Below are 22,734 nucleotides of genomic sequence, written 5' to 3'. Positions count from 1 at the left end.
CTGTAAGCTCCTTGAGTTCTGTTATCATGTGAGGTTTACATTTTTGTATCCCCCATAGATATATAAACGTAAGCTTAGAGGCCTGGAACATAGATGATAGTAGATATTCAATAACTTTTTAAAAATAATAGACTAATTGGTATTTGATCTGTGTACCAAATAGATAGATGGGTGAATATATGGTAATCTTATTCTACCTCATAAAATCTTACTCATTTTTCCTATAGTGAAAAGTAAAAAAAAATCTGGAGTTGCTTGCTATTATGAATTGAAGGGATTATATTTCAGGGAAACTCACTAAGACTTTCCATAAAAGTTAAGATTAAAAATGCTGATTTCTCTATCTAGTTCAGGCAAAGAGGTGAAATAAGAATTTTCTAGGTATATTTGCAGTCCTGAAGTTCTATTCAAGACCAAGCATCTAAAGGACTTCTACATTCCTGTTTTACATATTATTTCTTGGGTATCCCGAAGTTTAGTTTATTAAAAATTAAGGCATGATTTTAAATAGCTATTCATATTATTTATTTTTAAAATGTAATTTACCCCTCAGGCAGTATTTTCTCTTAGGCTCCAGCAGTTTCTATATATGTACTCTCTTTAGGGGCAAGCAATTTTCTGATGACCCATTCTGTGTATCAGTTTATCTGTTGGGGAATTAAAGTAGGAGATAGCAGAGTAGTACTCTTTGGCATCATTTAAAAGTATATTACCACATAGCAATGAACAATGCTGTTTTCCCATACCTTTTTAATGGGAAAGTGTTTGTAGAGTCTATCTCTGGTGGATTTTCTATTACTTTTCGGTATTATGTTGAGAAATCTGACCTATTTAGCATAATTTTTTGCATTGAAAAGTGATTTCAAGAACATAAGATCTGTGATAAAGTAGCAAATACTCAGAATAAATTATGTTCTTTCAAATACAATATTTCTTTTATTTCTTCTTGTATATTCTTTCCTTGTTGGAGGAAACTGATTTATTCAAAGGAATTAGTTAACCCTTGAGTTCCATATGTCTGTGGAAGGAGATAGAATATTGCCAACATGTGGTTTAAATAAAAATTATAGTATTTGTGTGTATATATATATATATATATATATATATATTTTTTTTTCAATGACAGCAAAACCAAAGGAGTACCCCTGAGATGGAAAGACAGAGAGCTGTGTACCATCTAGCCACTAGGCTTGTTCAAACTGCTCGAAACTCTCAATTGGATCCAGACAGTTTACGAATATATTTAAGTAACCTCAAGAAGAAGTACAAAGAAGATTTTCCCAGGACTGAACAAGTTCCAGAAAAGACTGAAGAATAATCACAATTCTAATGTAATAATATATCTTAATTCAAGGAACCTAGAATTTATTTTTCTCCTTAGAGATAAGGAAAATAACATTTGCCAAATTTCATATTTTAATTGAAAATTACATTATATTAACATCACAATTGTCATCTATATATTCTATATGAAAAATATTTATTATAACTTAACAAATGAGAACTACTTGAAGGAATGGTTTTTATGTTAGGAGAAAATGCAATACACCACTTTTTTCTCACAAAAATTCACATTATTAAGACCTAAGTTCATTTATACTTACAAGTTATGGTTTAAAATATTATTGTAAATACCCTAGTTTAATAAACACCTTTCTTTTTAGGTCTGGAAACTTTTTTGAGCTTTTCTTTTACATTCTATTCTGAAGTAATAATGCCCTATAACTCAACAATTTATTAATCAGTACCCCCACTTCCAACACTGGAGGGTTCTGAAGTTCATCAGAGTAATTTTGGAATCACGCTGCTAAGTGAGTAATCTCAGCATAAAGGCCTAACATAGACAAGTTATTCTTTTCTTGGGCAACTAAGTGTCTGGAATTCAAGCTATACATTTGAAACATTTATTTAGTAAGCTACAGTATTCATAATAATTTGACCCCCCAATATTATTCACAGACCACTTAGGGCCATATTTTACTCTATAACATTTAATATTAATGTTTGTTGACTTTATTAAACACTCAGCATTCTAAGTAAATATTAGTAGCCAAGTATATTGAAAAAGTTATAATTTAAATGACACACATATTATTTTGGAAAAGTAAATATAAATTATTTTTTGTTTTACATTCAATTCAAAATATATTAAATGTCTTGTTAGATTACTTATATTCCTTATTGTCATGTTTTAGAAAAAATATCACAATATTTATATTTGACTATTAGCTATGTTTTAATTCACAGCCTCTGAAATGAATTCTATTTTGTGTGGTCATTTCTTTTTCTTTATATTTTTTCTTTTTGAGACAGAGTCTCGCTCTTGTTCCCCAGACTGGAGTGCAATGGCGTGATATCGACTCCCTGCAACCTCTACTTCCCAGCTTCAAGCGATTCTACTGCCTTAGCCTCCTGAGTCGCTGGGACTACAAGCGCCCACCACCACGCCTGGCTAATTTTTGTATTTTTGGTAGAGACGGGGTTTCATAATGTTGGCCAGGCTAGTCTCGAACTCCTGACCTCAGGTGATCCGCCTGCCTCGGCCTCCCAAAGTGCTGGGATTACAGATGTGAGCCACTGTGCCTGGCCTTATGTGGTCATTTCTAAAGGCAGTTAGGTAATTTAGGCTTGTGGCAAATTTCAAGAAGACACGGAGGAGGAAAAGGGCATGGCAGATTGTTTGGGGTGGCAGGAAAAAGAGAGAGGAAAGCAATAAAAGGTAGAAAGGGAGTAGGCAGTGGGGAAAAAAACAGGCAAGCAGAGACGAGTGCAACATATCAAATATGCTGAATATCATTTCCTCAAATACATTAACTTCTTTTTAGATGTAACCTCAATGTTAGATTCCACCCGACTTTTAAGAAATTTTTCATCAATTAAAGCTTTTGATGCAAAAACCGCAGCCAAATGATTAATGTCTTTTATTTTAGAATTGAGATACTGATATAAAAACAGGTTTATATCTTCTTAAAATTAAATTACTTTTTCTTATACCATTTTGTGTGTAGCAGAAACATACAAAAAACCAAATCAAATAAAGATATAATTATTATGTCATGGTACTACAGAATGAAGGTGAATACTAGGGAGATAATCCATTTCTTAATTTTAAGATCTATTTGCTCTACTCTTTTGTTCCTCTTTGCCTTTGCCTTTTTCTAATGTTATAGATCATTATCTCATAATCCAGTCTTTCAAGGTAAATGCCCATAATGTGTTAGCAAACTCCTTTAATTTCCACCACAAAGCCATTATTTTAGCCTGTTCCACCTTTCTCCTCACAGAATAAAATCCTACATAAGATAGTCTTTTTCAAGTTTAGGGGTAAAATATGGGGGGGTGGGGATGGAGAAGAAACACAGCTTATTCTCATGCCTAGGAAGTAATGCATTTATTTTTACATTTACATTCAATAAAATTAATTTTTTTGGTGTACAGTCCTATGAATTTTAGTACATTTATGGATTCACATAACCACCAGCAAAATCAGGATAGAGAACCCTCCCATCATTCCAGAAGACTTCCTTAGTGCTGTTCCTTTGTAGTCAAATCTTTCCCTGACCCTTAACTTTAACCCAGCAATCACAGGCCTGTTTTCTTTCCCTATAGTTTTATTTTTTCCCAGAATGTCCAACAAATGGAATCCATATAGCATGTAACCTTTTGAGACTGGCTTCTTTTGCATAATGCTTTTGAAATTTATACATGTTGCTGTGCCTTTTTATTGCTGACAAGTATTTCATTGTTTATATGTGCCAGAGTTTGTTGTCCTTTCATTCATTGAGGGACATTTGGGTTTTTAGTTCTTAAAGATTATGAATAAAGCTACCATAAACCTTCCTATACAGGGTTTTTTGGGAGCATAAGTTTTCATTTATCTAGATTAAATAGGAGTAAAATAGCTGTGTCATATGTTAAGTGTATGTTTTATTTCATAAGAAGCTGCCAGACTTTTCCAGAGTGACTATATCACATTTCATTCTCATCAGCTATGTGTGAGTTCCAGTTGCTCCTCATGTTCACTAGTACTTAGTATTGTCAGCTTTCTTTTCTTTTTTCAGTTGAGCCATTTTAATAGGTGTGCAGTGAGTAATGCTTTTTAAACAAATTTTAAAGCTATTCTGATAATTTTTTTAACCAGAAGTGATGTTTTATTTCTTTTTTCTATTTTTAACTGCTTTTAGCCTCTCTGATAGCACATTTTAAAATCTGTTCCTTCAAGCAAAAGTTTTAGAGTAAGTATTACTTTTAGAAAGCTATAAAACAAATCTAATTCAGTAAATATTTTCTATGGACCAGGCAACATATTAGGTGTTAGAGGTACAAGAGATAGGGCATTTGACTTGAGAACCTTGGGTGTAATAAAGAGAAAAAAGCACATATATTAGGATTGGAGCATCATGTGATAAGTGCCATAATAGAGGAATGTTTAAGGCAATGGAACCAAGCGTATGTAACCTTTGTCGGTCAAAGGGAATTTAGAGGATAAAATATATTGGGTTTTAAGGAAGGAAAAGGCATTTTAGATAGATCAGCATATGTGTAAGTAAAGATATGTGAAACAGTAAGCAGCTTAGTTTAACTAGAGGATACAGTGCATATGAGAGAGTGAAGCTAGGTGCTTTCTATCAGTTTCTCCTATAAACCACTGTAGAGTTTTAAGGCATGTTTGCCCTTGGGGGATTGGCAAGGGATGGTGGTAGTAGTAATGGTGGTATAACATAATTAGATTTGCATCTTAATAAGATCATCTGGGTGTTAGCATGAATGATTTTGAAATGGGCAGTTGAAACCAGAGTCAAGGAGACCAAATAGTTTAAGAGACTATTTTAGTAGAGTTGATGAGGGTTAAAGGTAGAAATGATGGGAACAGGACAGATGCGTGTGGGAGGAGAGAAGAGTTGAGTGGGCAGAGTGGCTGATGAGGGAGAGAAGACATTGATTTGAAAGATATCATGTCTTTTGAGGGAATATAGTTGGAGCTGGAGGTCATTATCCTCAGCAAATTCATGCAGGAACAGAAAACCAAACACCGCATGTTCTCACTTACAGTGGGAGCTAAATGATGAGAACACATGGACACATGGAGGGGAACAACACACACCAGGGCCTGGCAGAGGGTGGAGATGGAAGAGGGAGAGCATCAGGAAGAACAGCTAATGGATGCTGGTCTTAATACCTAGGTGATGGGATGACCTGTGCAGCAAACCACCATGGCACACATTTACCTGTGTAACAAACCTGCACATCTTGGACATGTACCCCTGAACTTAAAAAAAAAAAAAGACAAAAAATGTTTTAAATGTGAAAACAACAAAAAAGATATGTTCGAGTGCTAACCCTCAGTACCTCAGAATGTGATGTTGTTTGGAAATAAGATTACTGCAAATGTAATCAGATAAGATATGACAGCTGTCTTTATAAGACCACATAAAGACAGAGGGGAACACCATATGAAGACAAAGGATTGAAGTAGTGCAGCTACAAGCCAAGGAAGGGAAACCACCAGAAGCTAGAATAAGGTAAGGAAGAATTCTTGAAAAAGCTTCAAAGAGAGGAGGGCCCTGGTGACACCTTGATTTTGGACTCATAGGATTCACAACTGTGAGATGAGAAAGTACGCAGTGTGTGGCACTTTGTTATGGCAACTCTAGGAAACTAATACAGAAGGGAAGAGTTCAGTAAGATTCTGGGTGGTGATGGATTTATCATGTTGAGAAATATGGAAGTAATCAGAATTCCAGTAGGAAGAAGTTCCTGAAACTTAGATGCTGCTTATTTCCCACCCTTTAGAATAAGTATGAGCCACAGTCAATAAAAGTGAAGACTAGACCAAATTTGTTAATCTTTCTTAGAGTTGAAGACATATGAAGAGAATGATGGAAGAAAAGGATGAAAATTAGAGAATAAATGTCAAAAGATTTGCGGAGGTATTTGGCCAGACAAATCACTTCATCTGGATCACCAATCTAGCGTTTCTTTATGTGCTACACTAAAGGTAGCTTTTAGGCTTTCTTTATATTAACTTATTTTTAACCAAAATATATAACTATTTACATGTTTCTAGTAAAGGAAATATTCATATGAATAGCCTGTCTATAATATATACTTCTATATTTATGAGCTTAAAATATGCTGAGTTATAATTAAACATTTCAATAAAGTGTATAAGTAAGCATTTCTATAATTCAATCCTATAATGTATTTTGACTTCACCTAAATGAAAGTAGAGGGAAAGAAAAAGCAAGTAATCTGGTTGTATTGCTCCATGTCTTTGCTACTTTACTATTTACATTCTGTTCTTTAGACACTGTAATAATAATATTCACACAGTTTATGTTAGTACAGAACCAGAGTGAACACTCTTTCTATAAATTGTCACACTTTGATAGTACTCAGACTGTGAGTGGACAGTGGAAACTGCTACTGTCTGCCATAATTTACTAAGACAGGCCCTAAAATATATAGTGATAAGGTGGGAACAGGTGCTCATTGTCAAAAACTGTGAAGAGTCTGACATTTTTACCCTAATTGCAAGCAAGCAGTTTAGCCTGCCATAGCTTCATGCTTACTGTCAGAAGACAAGAGACTCCTGGGTTAGAAACAAAGGACTTTATTACTAATGGCATTAGCAAGTAGCATAAGATTCATGCTTGTGTCGATTCCACTTAGATCCACCCTCCAAGATATGGAGTGGTCCAAGTAGATGTGGTCACAGTAGATTTGTGTCACAGCTGAGGAGCTCTGAGCTTGGGAAATTCCAATCTTTTATAATGAGTTTCAAGCAAACTTGCTCAACCTTTGCCTGAGAAAGACATTGCTTTTTTATACTAGACAATAAACAAACCTGCTCTCTGCTCCAAAGGAAGACACTATCTCTATCTCCCAAACTGCTCGCTATACAAACATTCTTGAAAAGCTAGCCCATAATAAATGGAAATTAGTGCCTCTGCTCCTGACAGGAAAAACACGAGAGAGATCCATAGAGAACTGTCTTCCAAGTCTCATGTTTGCATATAGTTATAGAGAAAAAAGTCTAGTACTTAGAAAATAGCCAAAAAATTGTCTGAGAAAACTCTACTTTTTAAGATAAGTTTCGTTGTGATGAAAGAACATGCAGATTGAACTGATATTTTCATTTTGATGTAATTTGGATGAAAATAGTTCATTTCACTTTGTGTAAAATGCATATAATTTATTCCATTGTATAGAAGGTAATGGGCAGAGTCATGTATTGATTAAAGTGATCCAATTAAGATGTTGTGTGAAAATATATTTTCTAAATGAATGTTTAATGCAATAAAAACTTACATGAAGTGAATTTTTATTAACTTCTAAGCCATACATTGGTAAGCATTGTTAAGGAACTTAGGACATTGACGTATGTTAGATTTCTAAATTCAGATAGTTTTGTAGACGAGCAGGAATTAGAAGTGAAAATATTCCATCTGGGAGCATATTGTTGGTTAATAGTTGATTCCTGATGGTTAGTCTGCAAAGATGTAATAGTTCACATGGATCTTTGTATCTTGTTGAAGGAATATAATCAAACCAATTTGAAATAATTGGATGTCTTCCTAAACTCAGCTGTGTCTGAAGAAAAGCAAAATATTTTACTTTTGTAATGTTTTGTAATTTGGATTAGTCCAAATTATTAAAACTTATTTTTAATTTAAATTTAGAAAATAGACCATAAATTTATAAAACCCTTATAACTTTTTTCCAAAGCATTTTTACTTGAGGCAAGTATTTTATTCCCATTTTTTTCCACAGGGATAAACTTAAAATAATCTATATGTCTAAGGACACAAGGCAACAGTTTTTTTATTATTATTATAGTTTAAGTTTTAGGGTACATGTGCACAATGTGCAGGTTAGTTACATATGTATACATGTGCCATGCTGGTGTGCTGCACCCATTAACTCGTCATTTAGCATTAGGTATATCTCCTAAAGCTATCCCTCCCCCCTCCCCCTACCCCACAACAGTACCCAGAGTGTGATGTTCCCCTTCCTGTGTCCATGTGTTCTCATTGTTCAGTTCCCACCTATGAGTGACAATATGTGGTGTTTGGTTTTTTGTTCTTGTGATAGTTTACTGAGAATGATGATTTCCAATTTCATCCATGTCCCTACAAAGGACATGAACTCATCATTTTTTATGGCTGCATAGTATTCCATGGTGTATATGTGCCACATTTTCTTAATCCAGTCTATCATTGTTGGACATTTGGGTTGGTTCCAAGTCTTTGCTATTGTGAATAGTGCTGCAATAAACATACGTGTGCATGTGTCTTTATAGCAGCATGATTTATAGTCCTTTGGGTATATACCCAGTAATGGGATGGCTGGGTCAAATGGTATTTCTAGTTCTAGATCCTAACAAGTTTTTAATTTTAGTTGGATTGTACTTTTATTTTATCAACTTCTTCCTGAAGAGTAGTAACGGTCAACTTAGCCATATAGAATTATCTGGGAGACTGTAAAAAATACCAGTGCTCAGGCCCTACTCCACAAATTCTGATTCAACTGGTCTGGGGTTGGACACAGACAACCTAAGTCCTAAAAGTTTCCCAGGTGATATCAACCATTGTAGAGTAAAGCTTCATACACAAGAAGGCCTGACACAGGCCTGTCCAAATGAAAAGATGTCTTTTAAAGGTCTAGAAAGGCATCTTTTAAAATATTTAATCTTACGGATCAAATGTTAATAGATTGACTTAGGAGGAAAAAACATCGCTGTATTACAGAAATATTCTCCACTAAAACATATACTCCACAGGCTACATGATACTATTGTTTATCTATTACATGTATAATGCATTCATTATTCAATTATTTAACTATTAAAGAGTATATGCTTAGCATTGTGATAGGTGCTTGGGATAATTTGCTAGGGTAGGTAAAATAGACACATCCTCTGTGCTTAGAAGACTCACGGTGTAGAGGTAGAAATATCTAAACATATATTTACAATAAAATATATGTGCTGCGATAGGGAAAACTACTGGGAAGTGTGGAAATGCAGAACAGAGGTATTTAAAGTGTTCTTTAAGCAGTTTTAATGCTATTCTTTATCTTCCTGCTCAATGCTATTTTACTTTATTAAACTGCAATTGATTGGAACCCAGCTATAAATTTTTTGCCACTTAGGCAGATGATTTTGGTCAACTAACTCACTCTGTCCTAGTGCTTTTCTTTTCTTTTTTTTTTTTGGAGACGGAGTCCCGCTCTTTCGCCCAGGCCGGAGTGCAGTGGTGCGATCTCTGCTCACTGCAAGCTCCGCCTCCTGGGTTCATGCCATTCTCCTGCCTCAGCCTCCCGAGTAGCTGGGACTACAGGCGCCCGCCACCATGCCCAGCTAAATTTTTGTATTTTTAGTAGAGACGGGGTTTCACCTTGTTAGCCAGGATGGTCTCGATCTCCTGACCTCGTGATCCGCCCGCCTCGGCCTCCCAAAGTGCTGGGATTACAGGCGTGAGCCACTGCGCCCGGCCTGTCCTAGTGCTTTTCTACTAGTGTTGTATCTCAGGAATAGCATTCATGGAACTGGTTGAGAATTGATATGTTCTGTAACAATTATGCAGAATTAATACTGGACCAAGGACAAGCAAGTTTCTGAAAATGCAAAAAAAAATTTTTGTTTTAAAAATGGGTTGCCAAAATAATTTGATAAATTTGCTTTGCTTACAGTTGGCTCAGACATTCATATTCACTGCTGAGGCATTGAAGAAAAAAAACCAGTAGAGTTATATCTCTTATGAGTTTATTTCTGAAGTCACACCCTTAAAGATTAGGGGAACTACTGGATTCCTTGTTAATTTGATTGGTTTAAATTTATAGGGGTAGCTTTCTCTCTATTAAACGGACTTCTTTCTTGCTACTAATGGGCATGATTCAATTTGATGATGACACTTGCAGTTCATTTTGACAGGGTACCCTATATGCTGTTAATTGTTTTCTCTAAATTTGATTTATTCCAGAAACTTTATAAAGAAGGTCTCCACATTTCTGAGGGATAGATATTTTCACTTGAACAAATATTTTAAGCCTTTATTTATATTTTTATAATGCTTGACGTTGCTTTGAGAACTTGAATGGAAAAAATCTGTTTTTTGACATATGATTGTATTTGTGGGGAGAAATGTAACCCTTATTTTGAAATATTCTGTTGGAAAGGAAGTCTGTTAAATTTTTTGATTTTGTTTTTAAAGGACAGAGACATCTTAAACAGTTTTAAAAATATAATTAGGATATAATATATATCTACTTAATACTAAAATGAACTATACATATAACTTAAAATTCTTTCATATTTCTAAAAACATAAGAAGTAAAGGACTGTTTGAGATTTTCCCTATTATTTTTATTAATAGGCATATACTCAATGATCTGTCACTGGACATATTCTATAAATTAAAAATTAACTGTATTCTTTGCTTTACAGTTGAATCTTAAGATTCACTAATATTTGAGCCCATTTTTTTTAAAGTAGTTTTCTTACCTTTATTTCCTTGACTGAAATGACAGAAAGCACTCTGGAACATAGTACCAAACATGTTTTGGCATCTTCATGGATGTCAGCCAATTCACGATCAACCATTACTCTTACTCTCGAAGGGTAGAGTACTATTGTTAAGACAATGTTGATAGGGTTTTTTTCTCTTTCTAAGATTCCATATTGCAGTAGTATTTTGAAGATATTAGACTGTCTTGTCTGAGCTACATAAAAGAGAGGTGTGATGCCACTTAATGGGCTTGGACAGTATACTGGTGTGAAAGTTCTGTGAATTAAACAAAACAAAAACTCATTGGATATAGAATTAAGAAATGTGACAAACACTTTATCTTGCTAGTAATGGGAAAATAATAGTTTAAATGTTAAATGTCTTAAATGTAACTTTATCTTTATATGTTTCTTTTTTTTTTTTTTTTTTGAGATGGAGTTTCCCTCTTGTTGCTCAGGCTGGAGTGCAATGGCACGATCTCTGCTCACTGCAACCTCTGCCTCCTGGGTTCAAGTGATTCTCCTGCCTCAGCCTCCCGAGTAGCTGGGATTACAGGCATGTGCCACCACACCTGGCTAATTTTGTATTTTTAGTAGAGAAGGGGTTTCTCCATGTTGGTCAGTCTAGTCTCAAACTCCCAACCTCAGGTGATCTACCTGCCTCAGCCTCCTAGAGTGCTGGGATTACAGGCGTGAGCCACTGCACCCAGCCTATATATTTCTTAAAAGGAGTTTTCCACTCTATGAATCTAGACTAAACTGAAGGTTAAAAGAAAACTCCTACCAAACACTTAAACCCCATTTACGTTGTAAAAATAAACAAAACCAATTTATAATATATGTAAATTGTTTACTTTTAGTCATAGCAATTCTAGTTGAGAAATCTATACTGCTTAGGACAGTATTACAAAACTGATGTAGCTCTGGAAAAAATAAAATGGAAAAGGAGGACAGAACTTTTTGATTTAACTTTATTAATAGAAAGAATTATGTGATCATTTGCATATCTTTTTGTTTTTGTTCTTCTTGATCATGTACCAGACATGAACTTGAATTGAGTTTGGAAATTAGGAAAGGAATAAATACAACTATCTTAATTCTATGTTTTTCACTTTAATAAAATTAGAGTTGGTTGGGCTTAGGAAATGTAAATTATAGTGAGAACCATATCAGGTCCTTCAAGGGCAGAATTTTTCTTCTTGAGTAAAATTTTGAAATCTAGGGAAATCTTGTTTTCCCTAGAGTGTCACATGATGGCTAGACTTAAAAATTTCTCTTCCCTTATGACAGAAATGAAAACTTAATTTTTTTAAATGGTATATACTTCTTGCAGTTGTTTCATTTAATAGACTTTTATGCTGTTATTTTGGTCAGAGTAAATATTGTTGTGGTGTCCTTGACCACAGGAGATTTTCTATTAGCAAGCCATAATTTTGCCAGGTAATATGGTTTTTAGGCTAATGAAAGAGAAATTTTATTAATGATTTTTGTCTGTGGAATTCTCTTGACTGTCCTAATAAAATACTGCAGGACAGCACACAAAGTATAAATACTGGTTTTAGGCAACTACTCAGAGCAAGGAAAGTCTTATGCAAAAAGGGGAACTTTAAGACTGCATATATAGTACTTAGGTAAAATGGGAGGCAGCATGGTATAAACAATAGAGACAAGTGTTCTAGGTTCTAAGTTTTAGATCTTTGAATTGGCTGTGTGATTTTGAGCAAGTTGGCCTCTTTACATCTGTTTCCACAAGCATTTATGTACTCATCTGCTTATTCCTTCATTACCTAATTTATTTAACACTTGCTTGCCTAGAGTGTACTGAGAAGTAGATACACAGAGATAAAAGATATAGTTCTTGACTATTATAATCTAGTAAGGAAAACACAAGAAATTGCATAAATACAATACAAGGTGATAATCACAATGATAGAAGCATGCTCAGGGTACTATAGAAGCACTGAGGAGGGGTACTTAACTCTATCTGAAATAGTCATTTCCTATAGGTTATCCAGAAACTATGATTTGAAAGATTAGTAGATGTTTTCCAATAAAAAGATTCGAAAGAATGTTTTAGGCACAAGCATAAACCAGCATTGGAGGATTGCTATAGCAGAACTAGCTATAGAAGATAAATGTTTTATAATAGATGAGCTTTTTTCAAACTATTTTTGAAGAATCTGACAAAACTAAGAAAAAAGAGTTTTTCTGGTTGATGTCCCAGAGCCCTTACCCCCTACTGGATCTTTGTTCAGGTCTCCAAAAAGTATAGTTGGAAAGTCACTGGACCAACTAGTTTATCTGCAAAGCTTCACCAAACTCTGACATGCCAGGATTTTGTAATTTAAAAAATAGTGAATTGTAGTGCAAAGTAGCATTTTAGAAATCAAGATGTAGTTTTTTGTCATAACTCTGTCACTGGCACTATACATACATATATGTATATATATACACACACATACACATATAGAAAGAGAAAGGATATATATGTATGTATATACATATGAATATGGATATGTATTATTTCCTGTATCTCTCATGGAATCATCTCCAGACCAATAATGTCCTGGGCATATTATCTTTTTTACAAATACTTCCAACGCATGGAGAACTTCTAAACTACATTTCTTTCTACATTACCTATCATTGGTATGCAGTTTCCCAAACCACCACTGCATCCAGGTCTTTCACATTTCTTTACTTTGTATATGTTCTTCTCCCCTGCCTTTTTTTTTCAATTCTGCAATAAGTCTAACTCATCTTTATGAGACCTTATCTAATAAACTGTTTTGTGAAGTCTTCTTTGATTACCCTGATATATCTCATACTCCTCAGGGCACTTTGTACCTACCTACATTAAATTTGTATCTTTTGGAAAACTTATTTAACACCTCTAAACTTTCATTTTCTCTTCTTCAAAATAAATAGATAAGCAAAACAATCTACCAAAGTGGAAGCCTCTAAAAGATAGTAATTTCATCTTAGTTCACTACTGCATATTTAAGTGCCTAGAACAATGTTTGGCCCATATTACGCACTCAAATATTTGTTAATTGAACTTTTTTTACTGAAAATTTTGACTATGTATATGTCATAGTAAAAAATTCCCTGAGTTTATCCTGTAGCTTTCAGGCCTAACAAGATTTTTGTTGATGTGTAATCACTTAAACTTTTCAAAGGCAGTTTAACGTATTCATCTGGCTTGTTCTTAAGAAAATATTTGACTTAAGAACCTTATAAGTATGGGAATTCTGGAGACTCAGGGGGCAAAATATACCATAAGTGGTCATTATTAAGATTTAGAGATATTAGTTGATTCTAAGATATTAAGATTGACATTACCTTTAGAAGATAATGAATACTGAAAAATGTTGAAAACATGACTAAAACCCAAATAGGTTTAAAATGAGATTTAAAAGTCTAATCTGTACCCAAATGACATATGATTAATCCTCATGTTTAAAGAGTATGTTACTGTAAACCAGAATTTGCTTAATCTGTACTGACAGTTAATTATAGCAGTACTTATATGGATGAAGTGCAGCAAGCAAAGCAAGAATTAGTTTTTAAATGTGAGGTTAATGAACTGAACTCTTGGTATCTGAAAACCTGTCATAATGCTTATGAAATGGGGCATAATATTTCCATACAGACATGCAGAGAATGATTCAGTTTTTTAGCTATAATTATTTCTAATTTTTTTCCCTTCTCATTCTCCTTCAATTTCTAGCTGAAAAATTTGATAGATGCTTCTCCAGAATAATTTTACATGTGTGATATTTCACACAGTTGACTTTCTTAAAACTATGTTTTCCTTTTACTCAGTTGGGCTAGTCTCTCCAAGTTACCCATTCATCTCTTTGGCTATTTCTCCTCAACTGTCTTTCACTGGCTCCTCTTCCTCTGCCCTCAACATCTAAGTAAGTATGCATGGCCTTTAGACCAATTTTATTTGGCTATTCCCAGGCAATTTCATTTATGACCATAACTTCAATTCCTGTCCATTTATTTATTTCAACAAATACTGAATGCATACTATATGCCAGGAACTGTTTTAGGTGCTTGGGATATATCAGGAAACAAAATAAAGATCCCTACTATCTTGCTTATATTATAGTGAACGATTAACAACAATGTAGGATGAACACAGTAAACAAGCAAATTTTATGTTAGCAGGTGAGTGCTTGGAAAAAAGAATAAGCAGAGCACAATAAGAAGTATGGATATGCTGTGGGCTGGTACGGTCAGGGCATTTTTAAATATTAAATAAGATGATGGAAGAGTACATTATTGAAAGATGACATTTGAACAAAGACCAGAAGGAGGTGCGGAAGTTAACCATTTGGATATTTCAGGGCCCTATGGCGGGAGACTGTGCCTGGAGTGATGAAGGAAGAATAACGGAACCAGCGCGGCTGAAAAGAGGACAGAGGTAATGGGATGCCACATTATTTAGAGCCTTATGGATCACTGTAAGAACTTCACCTTTTACTCTAAACCAAAAGGACAAGCCATTGGAGGTTTTGAGTAGAAGAGTAGTGTGATCTGCCCTTTGTTGAGAATTTGTTATAGAAGGAAGGAAATCACTTAGCTTGGAACATAGTAGTGGAGACAGCCAGATGCTGTACATTATTTGCAGGTAGAACCAACAGATCCCAATATAGATGTGAGATGTAAGAGAAACATTAAGGATGGCACTGTTTATCTAGCCACGTATTGCACATCTCTACCTCGATATCCATTAGGAAGTGCAAACTCATATGTCTAAAACGGATTTTATAGGTTTTTTAAAATATTTTATCTCGATAAGCTTGTGGTATGACCATTTTGGTGGGCTGAATAATGGCCCCTCAGTATGGCAAATAGGATTTTGCAGATATGATTAAGATCTTGAGGTGGGAAATTAACTAGGTGTGCCCAGTGTAATTGCAAGAGTCCTTATAAGTGCAGAGAATGTTGGAAGCAGAGTCAATGAATAAGATATGATGATATTACAGTGCTAGCTTTGAAGATGAAGAGGCTATCAGCCAAGGAATGTAGATGGCCTCTGAAAGCTGGCAAAGGCAAGAAAACAGATTCTTCCCTAGAGCCTCCATAAGGCACTGGACCTACTAACAATTTGATTTAGCTCTATAAGACTCATTTTGGACTTTTGAACTCCAGAACTATAAGAACTAAACTATAAATTTGTGTTGTTTTAAGCCACTAAGTTTGTGGTAATTTGTTGCAGCAGCAACAGGAAACTAATACAACTTTCAACCACTCTCAAAATTTAGAAATCTGAAGATTAACTCTTTCTTCTCTTAGATCCTCCAATTCTGATCACTTACCGTGTCTTGTAATTCTGTCTAAAAATCTCTCTCCTTTCTCCCACTGCTACTGTTTTAGTTTAAGTTCTCATAATTTGCCTGGACAGTTGTAGTATCAAAGGGTGACCAGAGGTTGGGAGGGATGTTGGTAGAGGAGAATTAGTTCTCCCCTCAAAACTATTATAAATACACATGTAAACTAAGTACATATACTGTGCATGCTATGCAAATTCAGCCTCAGGGACCTTCTCTAACCACCCCCCTTTAAAAAAATTAGATCACTTTCCCCCCAACTCTTCCCACATAGAACATTGTACTTGGAGTGCTTGAGTAGTCTACTAACTGGTTTCCCTGCCCTAGCTGCAGCCTGTTTTCCCAAAATCCAATCTTCAAATGGGGCTGATAAATCTTTTTAATTGTACAAGTTGATTGACCTTCACTGGCCAGGCATTACCCATGGTGTAAATTTCATGTTCCTCACTCTGGCCTACAAAGTCCTTCATTCTTTCAATTCCAGTCTTCATTTCTCTTACTGCATGATTCCTATCTCACTCTCTAGCTATTACTAAACTGCTTGTAGTCATTGGATACAACAATGTTGTTTGTATCTCCCTTAGTTTCAGTAATCCTCCTTCTATCTAGATTACATGTCTTCAAGGGAAAGAAAGAAGAAACTCTTTGTTATCTTTTAAAAATCAGTTTAAGACATCACCTATTCTATTGAGCCTTCTCAGATACCTACTCCTCCCTAATGGTGTTAACAATTTCCTTCTCTGCTCTCTCTACCTGTGCATGCTTCTATTTTTGTACCTAGAGTGTGGCTATAATTGCTGTTTAAATTTATGCCTCACTTACTAGTATATGAGCTCTCTAAAATCAGGAAATGTGTCTACTTTGTTTTTGTATCCCCAATAAATAACATAGTGTCTGGCACTTAAAAAATGCTTAATATTTATTATTGTTATTTGAATGGAATGACATCTCTCTTTAGCCACCTATAATCTGTCACACTGTGGCATTTAGATGTTTTTTGCAGATTTGTGGTGAAAATGAACAAACTTAAGTTTCTTCCCCTCGTTAACTCTATCTCCTCTCCTTCAGGGAGATATAATAGGGAAATTATCAAATTAGAGTCTAAACGAGGGAGGATGACCAAAGAATGATGTTGTCGAAGTAAAGAACAACAGATAATAGGAAATTTGGGGTATTCATTATGAGGACGTAATAGATGTGTTCAAATACTTGAGAAGTTTTCTTGTAGAAAAGAGAGTTAGCAGACTGATCTTTATAGCTACTTGGGCAGGGTTGGAGAAATGCAAGACTTCAGTGCAGTACAGGAAAGAAGAATCAAATAAAGCTGCTTCAAAATTCACTTACTCATTCAACAAAATCTTGATTGAGCAGTTGCTATGTATCTGACATAGTTCTACACACTCTATCCGTGAGGATAGATAGTGAGCAAACCAATGAAAAAGGAACAACAGTAAATAAACAGGTCAGTGATCAGCAGGTGCAGAGAATTAAAGTAAAATACTGTAATGACTGAGTGGCTTCTTTAGATTGTGTGAGTAGGAAAGGCCTCTTTGAGAAGATGGTATTTATACTGTGACCTAGCTGATGAGGAGGAAGGTCCAATTGAATAAATTTTCAGGCAGAGGGAACAGTATTATGAGGCCTTATGGCAGGAATGAACTTGAAGATGTTCAAGAAACAGAAAGGTCTTTGTGGCTGGAATATAGTGTTCAAAAGGGAGAGTAATACAAGATGGGGTTTGGGAGAAATACAGAGGGACCTTTCATGTAGGGTTTTTATTTTTTTATTTTTATTTATTTTTTTATTTTTATTTTTTTTGAGACGGAGTCTCGCTCTGTCGCCCAGGTTGGAGTGCAGTGGCGCGACCTCAGCTCATTGCAAGCTCTGCCTTCCGGGTTCACGCCATTCTCCTGCCTCAGCCTCCCGAGTAGCTGGGACTACAGGCGCCCGCCACTGCGCCCAGCTAATTTTTTTTTTTTGTATTTTTAGTAGAGACAGGGTTTCACCGTGGTCTCGATCTCCTGACCTCGTGATCCGCCCGCCTCAGCCTCCCAAAGTGCTGGGATTACAGGCGTGAGCCATCGTGCCCAGCTTCATGTAGGGTTTTTAAAAAAGGGGTATTGTTTGAATGTTATACCCCTTGTATAAAATCACTGTAGTGGAAAAACTGGAGGATTTTAACTATGGTTGATATAAGCCATTTTGTATTTTTAAAAGGTCACTCAGGCTTCTGAGTCAATAACAGATTATAGGAGTTGAGAGGGAAGAGTGGAAGCTGAATGACTCTTTAAGAGTCTATTGCAGTTTTCTATGCAAGAGGTGATGGTGAGTTCACCTAGATTTGAAACGAAAGAGATGAAAGGAGATGAAAAGGAAAAGAAATGATTGGGATATGTTTTGGAGATAACAGGACTTACTGATGTGTTGAAGCAAAGGAAAGAATCAAGAATAAATCCTAGATTTCTGCCTTTAGCCACATGGTAGAGAAACAGTTGCTGTTAATCGGGGGTTGGGGGGAATTCTGGGGAAGGAGAAGGTTGGCAGAGAGGGGGGGTGAGTTAGATCAGTATTCTGCTTTGTTTCTATTCAGTTTGAGATGCCATGTGGCAATGTCAATTAACTAAATATAGAAGGGAGTTCAGAGCTCAGAGGCAAAGTCAGCACTGGGGATAAAGATTTTGAGAGTCATTGGCATATACATCATATTTAAAGTCATATGACTATATATTTATATGTTATATATATTCAAATATTTAGCTATATATAACCAGTTGTATTTATTTAGTTATATAACTATTATATGACTAGTTATATTTATATATTTATATAACTAGTTATATTTATATTTAGTTATATATATAAAACATATATAACTATATATAACATGTATATATATAACTACATATAAATATAAATATATGTAAATATAAATATATATATATATAACACTAGGAAAAACAAGGACCCCAAGGCAAAGGAACGGTTTACCTAGGAAATAGTTAACTCACTACTTCTAGAATTGTTTAAGAAGAGACCAGTGAGCAAGGACCAGTTGCTGTCCAGGGTAAAGGTCTGCTAATGAATTCTTAGGCTCCATACAAATATAAAATTCTATGATTCTGAGAGGTCTAAATGATGTTGCGATCAGTAGAACTGACCTGTAATGAGTTTTACCTTGTGGATGCATCTACGTTGAAATTTATTAATTTTAAACCTGTCTTAAGACAGTTGTTAATGGCACCCTATCATGTTCCACTGTGTTTCTCTTTGTTTCATTTTCTGTCCAGCTTTCTCCTCTCTGCTTCCATTTTTAATTTTTAAAAATTTATTCTCTCTCCCTCTGTTTGCCTCAATTTTTCTTTCCCGTGGACCTTCCAGGGCTGTAGACAGGCACTATTTAGCCCAGCTAGTGACAGTCAGCTTTAGAAGATTTGCTGATCTCTGCTGTAGTTACAAATATAATGGTTACTTAAAACACAAAATACCATTTGGTAGTTTTGTTTATTGTTGTTTCCAAACTACAGCTATCAGTTCATGTACTTTAGTAATCATTAAGTAATGAAATCCAGTGGTTCTCCAATACCATAGGATGCACAATCAAGAAAAAACTCTGCTTTAGGCAGAACCTAAATTGGTTTAGTCTTTAACTGATCTTGTCCATTTTGTTTTTCATTGCATACATGCATTTATATTGCACCTAGTACAGACTTGCATACATAGTAATGTGATTAATAAATATTTTGCTGAATGAATGAACACATGAATGTTTTATTCAGACGAATATCTAAAATGAAAGAATAAATTAAAGTTAGTGCAAACTAGGTAACTTTAAATTCTATATTATGGACTCTACAAAGAGGATACATTGGAGATTTGATTTTCATAAGATCGTCAGTAGTATGCATTAGGTAGATTGACATGTGAACACTATAAAAATTTGGTTCTATTATCGATAGCATCAGGTACTTGACCTTCATTGTGCTCAAATTTGGAGAATTTGGAGTCTAATTTATAAATGTTTAACACACAAATAGGGAACTATTGTGTTTAATAAGTATTACTATGTGAAGATGTGTGCATGTTCCCAATTGTACTTTGAAAGTCAGCTTATAAACATATATAAATATAAAACCATAGGATTCTCAGAAATAGGAGATCATAGTATTACACAACATAGTGTCTTTGTTTAGTTAGAGAAACATGTTGTTTAGCACTAACATGTAAGCTGTGTAGAGCAGAATCACTAATGATTTACTGGTACATAATAATTTACATATAAATAAAAATGGAATACATAATAAAAGAGTGAAGGAGTGAACACGTGGTCAAGCAATTAGGTGAGAATTCCTTACTTCACATATAGCCACTATACATGTGAATTTTAGAAAAAAGAAGCACTCTACTCTCCTAAAGATAAATTTTCTTGTTCTATAGTGAAAACATATGAAATTATTACCTCCATATCAGTGCCAGGTTACAACTTCTGTCTTGAACATAGTCTTTTGTCTTCTTGAGAAGCAATTCCACAAAGTCAGGATTACCTTTTCTGGCAAAAACCCAGTACAGAATTGTATTCACACATATTTCAGTGAAGTCGAGGTTAAAACTTACTTCAAAACGGTATCCTGATTTTTCCACAAATGCAATGTAATCTGTGAGTAGTGCGTCAAAACCATCCAAGTCCACATACCTCAGAATTTTTGCCAGTGATCTGTAAATCCTTGGTTCGTAACAGTGATATCCCCACTGACCCAAAAACTGTAGGGAGGGTCTTTTAACAATTTTGTCAAGGAGATTGCAGAATATATTGCTTCTTGGACAAGAAGTCTTACGACATAATTTAGTAGATTTACTCATTGTTACTTATAGCAGCACTGTAGAAATAAAATCAGAGGTAAGCATACTGTAATCCTCCAGTTACATATTTTGACAATGTGGCAGGCTTTACTCCACAAACAGAAGTGCCCTTTAAACTGTAACCAGAAAAAATAAATATTACCATAAAGTACTGGATGACATCACAATAGGTGGAGATTCCTCCACAATAGGTAGAGGTCACCAGCATAGGTCAGAGGGGATATTGTATGTAACTGGTGACATTTGAAAGAGACATATTGGACAGAAATGACATACGTGAAAGCTAAGATACAATATATTTAATTATCTAAGAATTCAGTTCAAGGTAGTCTGCCTGGTTTCTCAAGTTCTGCATGTTTCTTCAGTAGACTAAATAATGGTAATAAACACATTGATTATCCTTTGTAGGCTATTATGTAAGCAGACAATGATTGCTAGAGTGAATAAATTCAAGTGTTGTTCTCATGTTCTGCATGAATACTGTATGCTCTCACTTAATCCTCATTGATTATTTCCCCTATCTTGTAGTTGAGGAAATTGAGGCTTACACAGATAATTTTTTTGTTGTTTTTTGTTTTTTGAGACAGGGTCTTACCGTGTCACCCAGGCTGGAGTACAGTGGTACGATCATGACTCACTGCGGCCTTGACCTCCTGGGCTCAAGCTTTCTCTCACCTCAACTTCCCAAACAACTGGGACTACAGGCATGCACCGCCATGCCTGGCTAATTTTTGTATTTTTTATAGAAACAGAGTTATGCCATGTTGGCCAGGCTGGTCTTGAACTCCCGAGCTCAAGTGATCTCCCTGCCTCAGCCTCCCAAAGTGCTAGGATTACAGGCTTGAGGCACTGTGCCTGACTGAGGCTTACATAGGTTAAGTAACCTGCTAATATATTCATTCCCAAAGAGAAAGAATGTCATACAATATTAACCAAAATTTAAAGACTTTGTTTTAGATTTTTGTTGTTGAGACAGTGTCTCACTCTTTTGCCTTGGCTGGAGTGCAGTGGTGCGATCTCGGCTTACTACAACCTCCACCTCCCAGGTTCAAGCAATTCTCCTGCCTCAGCCTCCTGAGTAGCTGGGATTACAGGTGCACACCACCACGCCCGGATAATTTTTGTATTTTAGTAGAGACAGGGTTTCACCATGTTGGCCAGGCTGGCCTCGAACTCCTGACCTCATGATCCGCCTGCCTTGGCCTCCCAAAGTGTTGAGATTTCAGGCGTGAGCCACTACGTCTGACCTTTTTTTAGAATTTTAAATTTTACAGAAACTATTCCTCTATAAACCAGGCAGAATGTATACAATTTGAGCATTAAAGGTACTTCAAGCTTGATACGGTGTCCTTGCCCCACTACAATAAAGGAGAAAGATGTTATGGTTGTTTTTATCATTATTCTGTAGTTAATGTTTCAGCCACCTCTTTATACCATTCGCAGAGTGATCAGTCTTAACAACCTTGGGTGTATGTATTAGCATTTTTAAAGGTAATTAAATATATTTTTTTTCCTTTGGCATATTTTTATTTAAATCATGTGAATGATGTCTCTTTAGTAAGAAAAAATTATTACTTTAGATTTACTATAATATACATCTACTAATATTGCATTTTATTTTGTAAACTCTAAACTGTCTTTTCCCAGCTGGACAACCTAATTAAACTAACTACCTATTGTCATCTTTCTGAAAACCAAGTTTTGTCATTTTCTTTCACTTTTTCTGTTTTACTTTTTTTGCCTCAAAAAATATTTTTTAAATTAAACTATTTTACTGATTTCTTAATACAATACATAAAACTTATAAAAAATTGAAACATTATAGAGCCAGCAACAATTCCTCCCTGAGATAATCATCTTAGCAGTTTTATGTATAGCCTTTCAAATGTTTTTGCTTATGTGTGTATAAAATTTTCTTTTTTTAAAAGAATACAGATACCTAATCTGAAAAAAATTTGTCATTCTTATACAAATAGGATACATTACACATATCTTGCTCTATCAGTTACTTTTTATTTCTATAACAAC

The 22,734-nt window shown here is 35.0% G+C and overlaps 2 protein-coding genes across 6 annotated transcripts in view; one reads left to right on the top strand and one right to left on the bottom strand.

Annotated features, from left to right (window-relative positions):
• MSH4 (mutS homolog 4) overlaps positions 1–2,901 on the top strand; it is a 118,395-nt gene extending 115,494 nt beyond the window's left edge. For 2 of the 5 annotated variants that reach the window (XM_054684436.2, XM_054684420.2), the window contains one exon: positions 1,127–1,670. In XM_054684436.2, the coding sequence (XP_054540411.1) occupies positions 1,127–1,149 (23 nt within the window). In that variant the 3' untranslated portion in view covers positions 1,150–1,670. Of the gene's footprint in view, positions 1–1,126 lie in introns of all 5 variants that reach the window. The other 3 variants (XM_054684430.2, XM_524742.8, XM_063800242.1) reach the window with 3 other exon arrangements.
• Positions 2,902–7,307: 4,406 nt separating this feature from the next.
• ASB17 (ankyrin repeat and SOCS box containing 17) lies at positions 7,308–20,859 on the bottom strand. The gene is made up of 3 exons (XM_513502.6): positions 20,306–20,859; positions 10,505–10,784; positions 7,308–7,593 (listed from the first exon to the last, which is right to left on the bottom strand). The coding sequence occupies exons 1-3, from the start codon at positions 20,704–20,706 to the stop codon at positions 7,387–7,389; spliced, it is 888 nt and encodes a 295-aa protein (XP_513502.2). The 5' UTR covers positions 20,707–20,859; the 3' UTR covers positions 7,308–7,386.
• Between the last annotated feature and the right edge of the window lie 1,875 nt (positions 20,860–22,734).

Source organism: Pan troglodytes, chromosome 1 (assembly GCF_028858775.2).
Source record: "Pan troglodytes isolate AG18354 chromosome 1, NHGRI_mPanTro3-v2.0_pri, whole genome shotgun sequence".
Lineage (NCBI taxonomy): Eukaryota > Metazoa > Chordata > Mammalia > Primates > Hominidae > Pan > Pan troglodytes.
Note: the sequence above shows the minus strand (reverse complement) of the source record. Positions and strands in the feature narration are given on the sequence as shown.

Bases quoted from the DNA above. Each gene is read 5' to 3' on its own strand.
- ASB17 (XM_513502.6), bottom strand. From the start codon at position 20,706: ATGAGTAAATCTACTAAATTATGTCGTAAGACTTCTTGTCCAAGAAGC. The intron at 10,785-20,305 runs GTAATAATTTCA...TTTAATTCACAG, and splicing joins AACCTGGCACTGATATGGAG to AACTTTCACACCAGTATACT. The intron at 7,594-10,504 runs GTAAGAAAACTA...GCTTTTCTTCAG, and splicing joins TTTCAGTCAAGGAAATAAAG to ACACAGCTGAGTTTAGGAAG.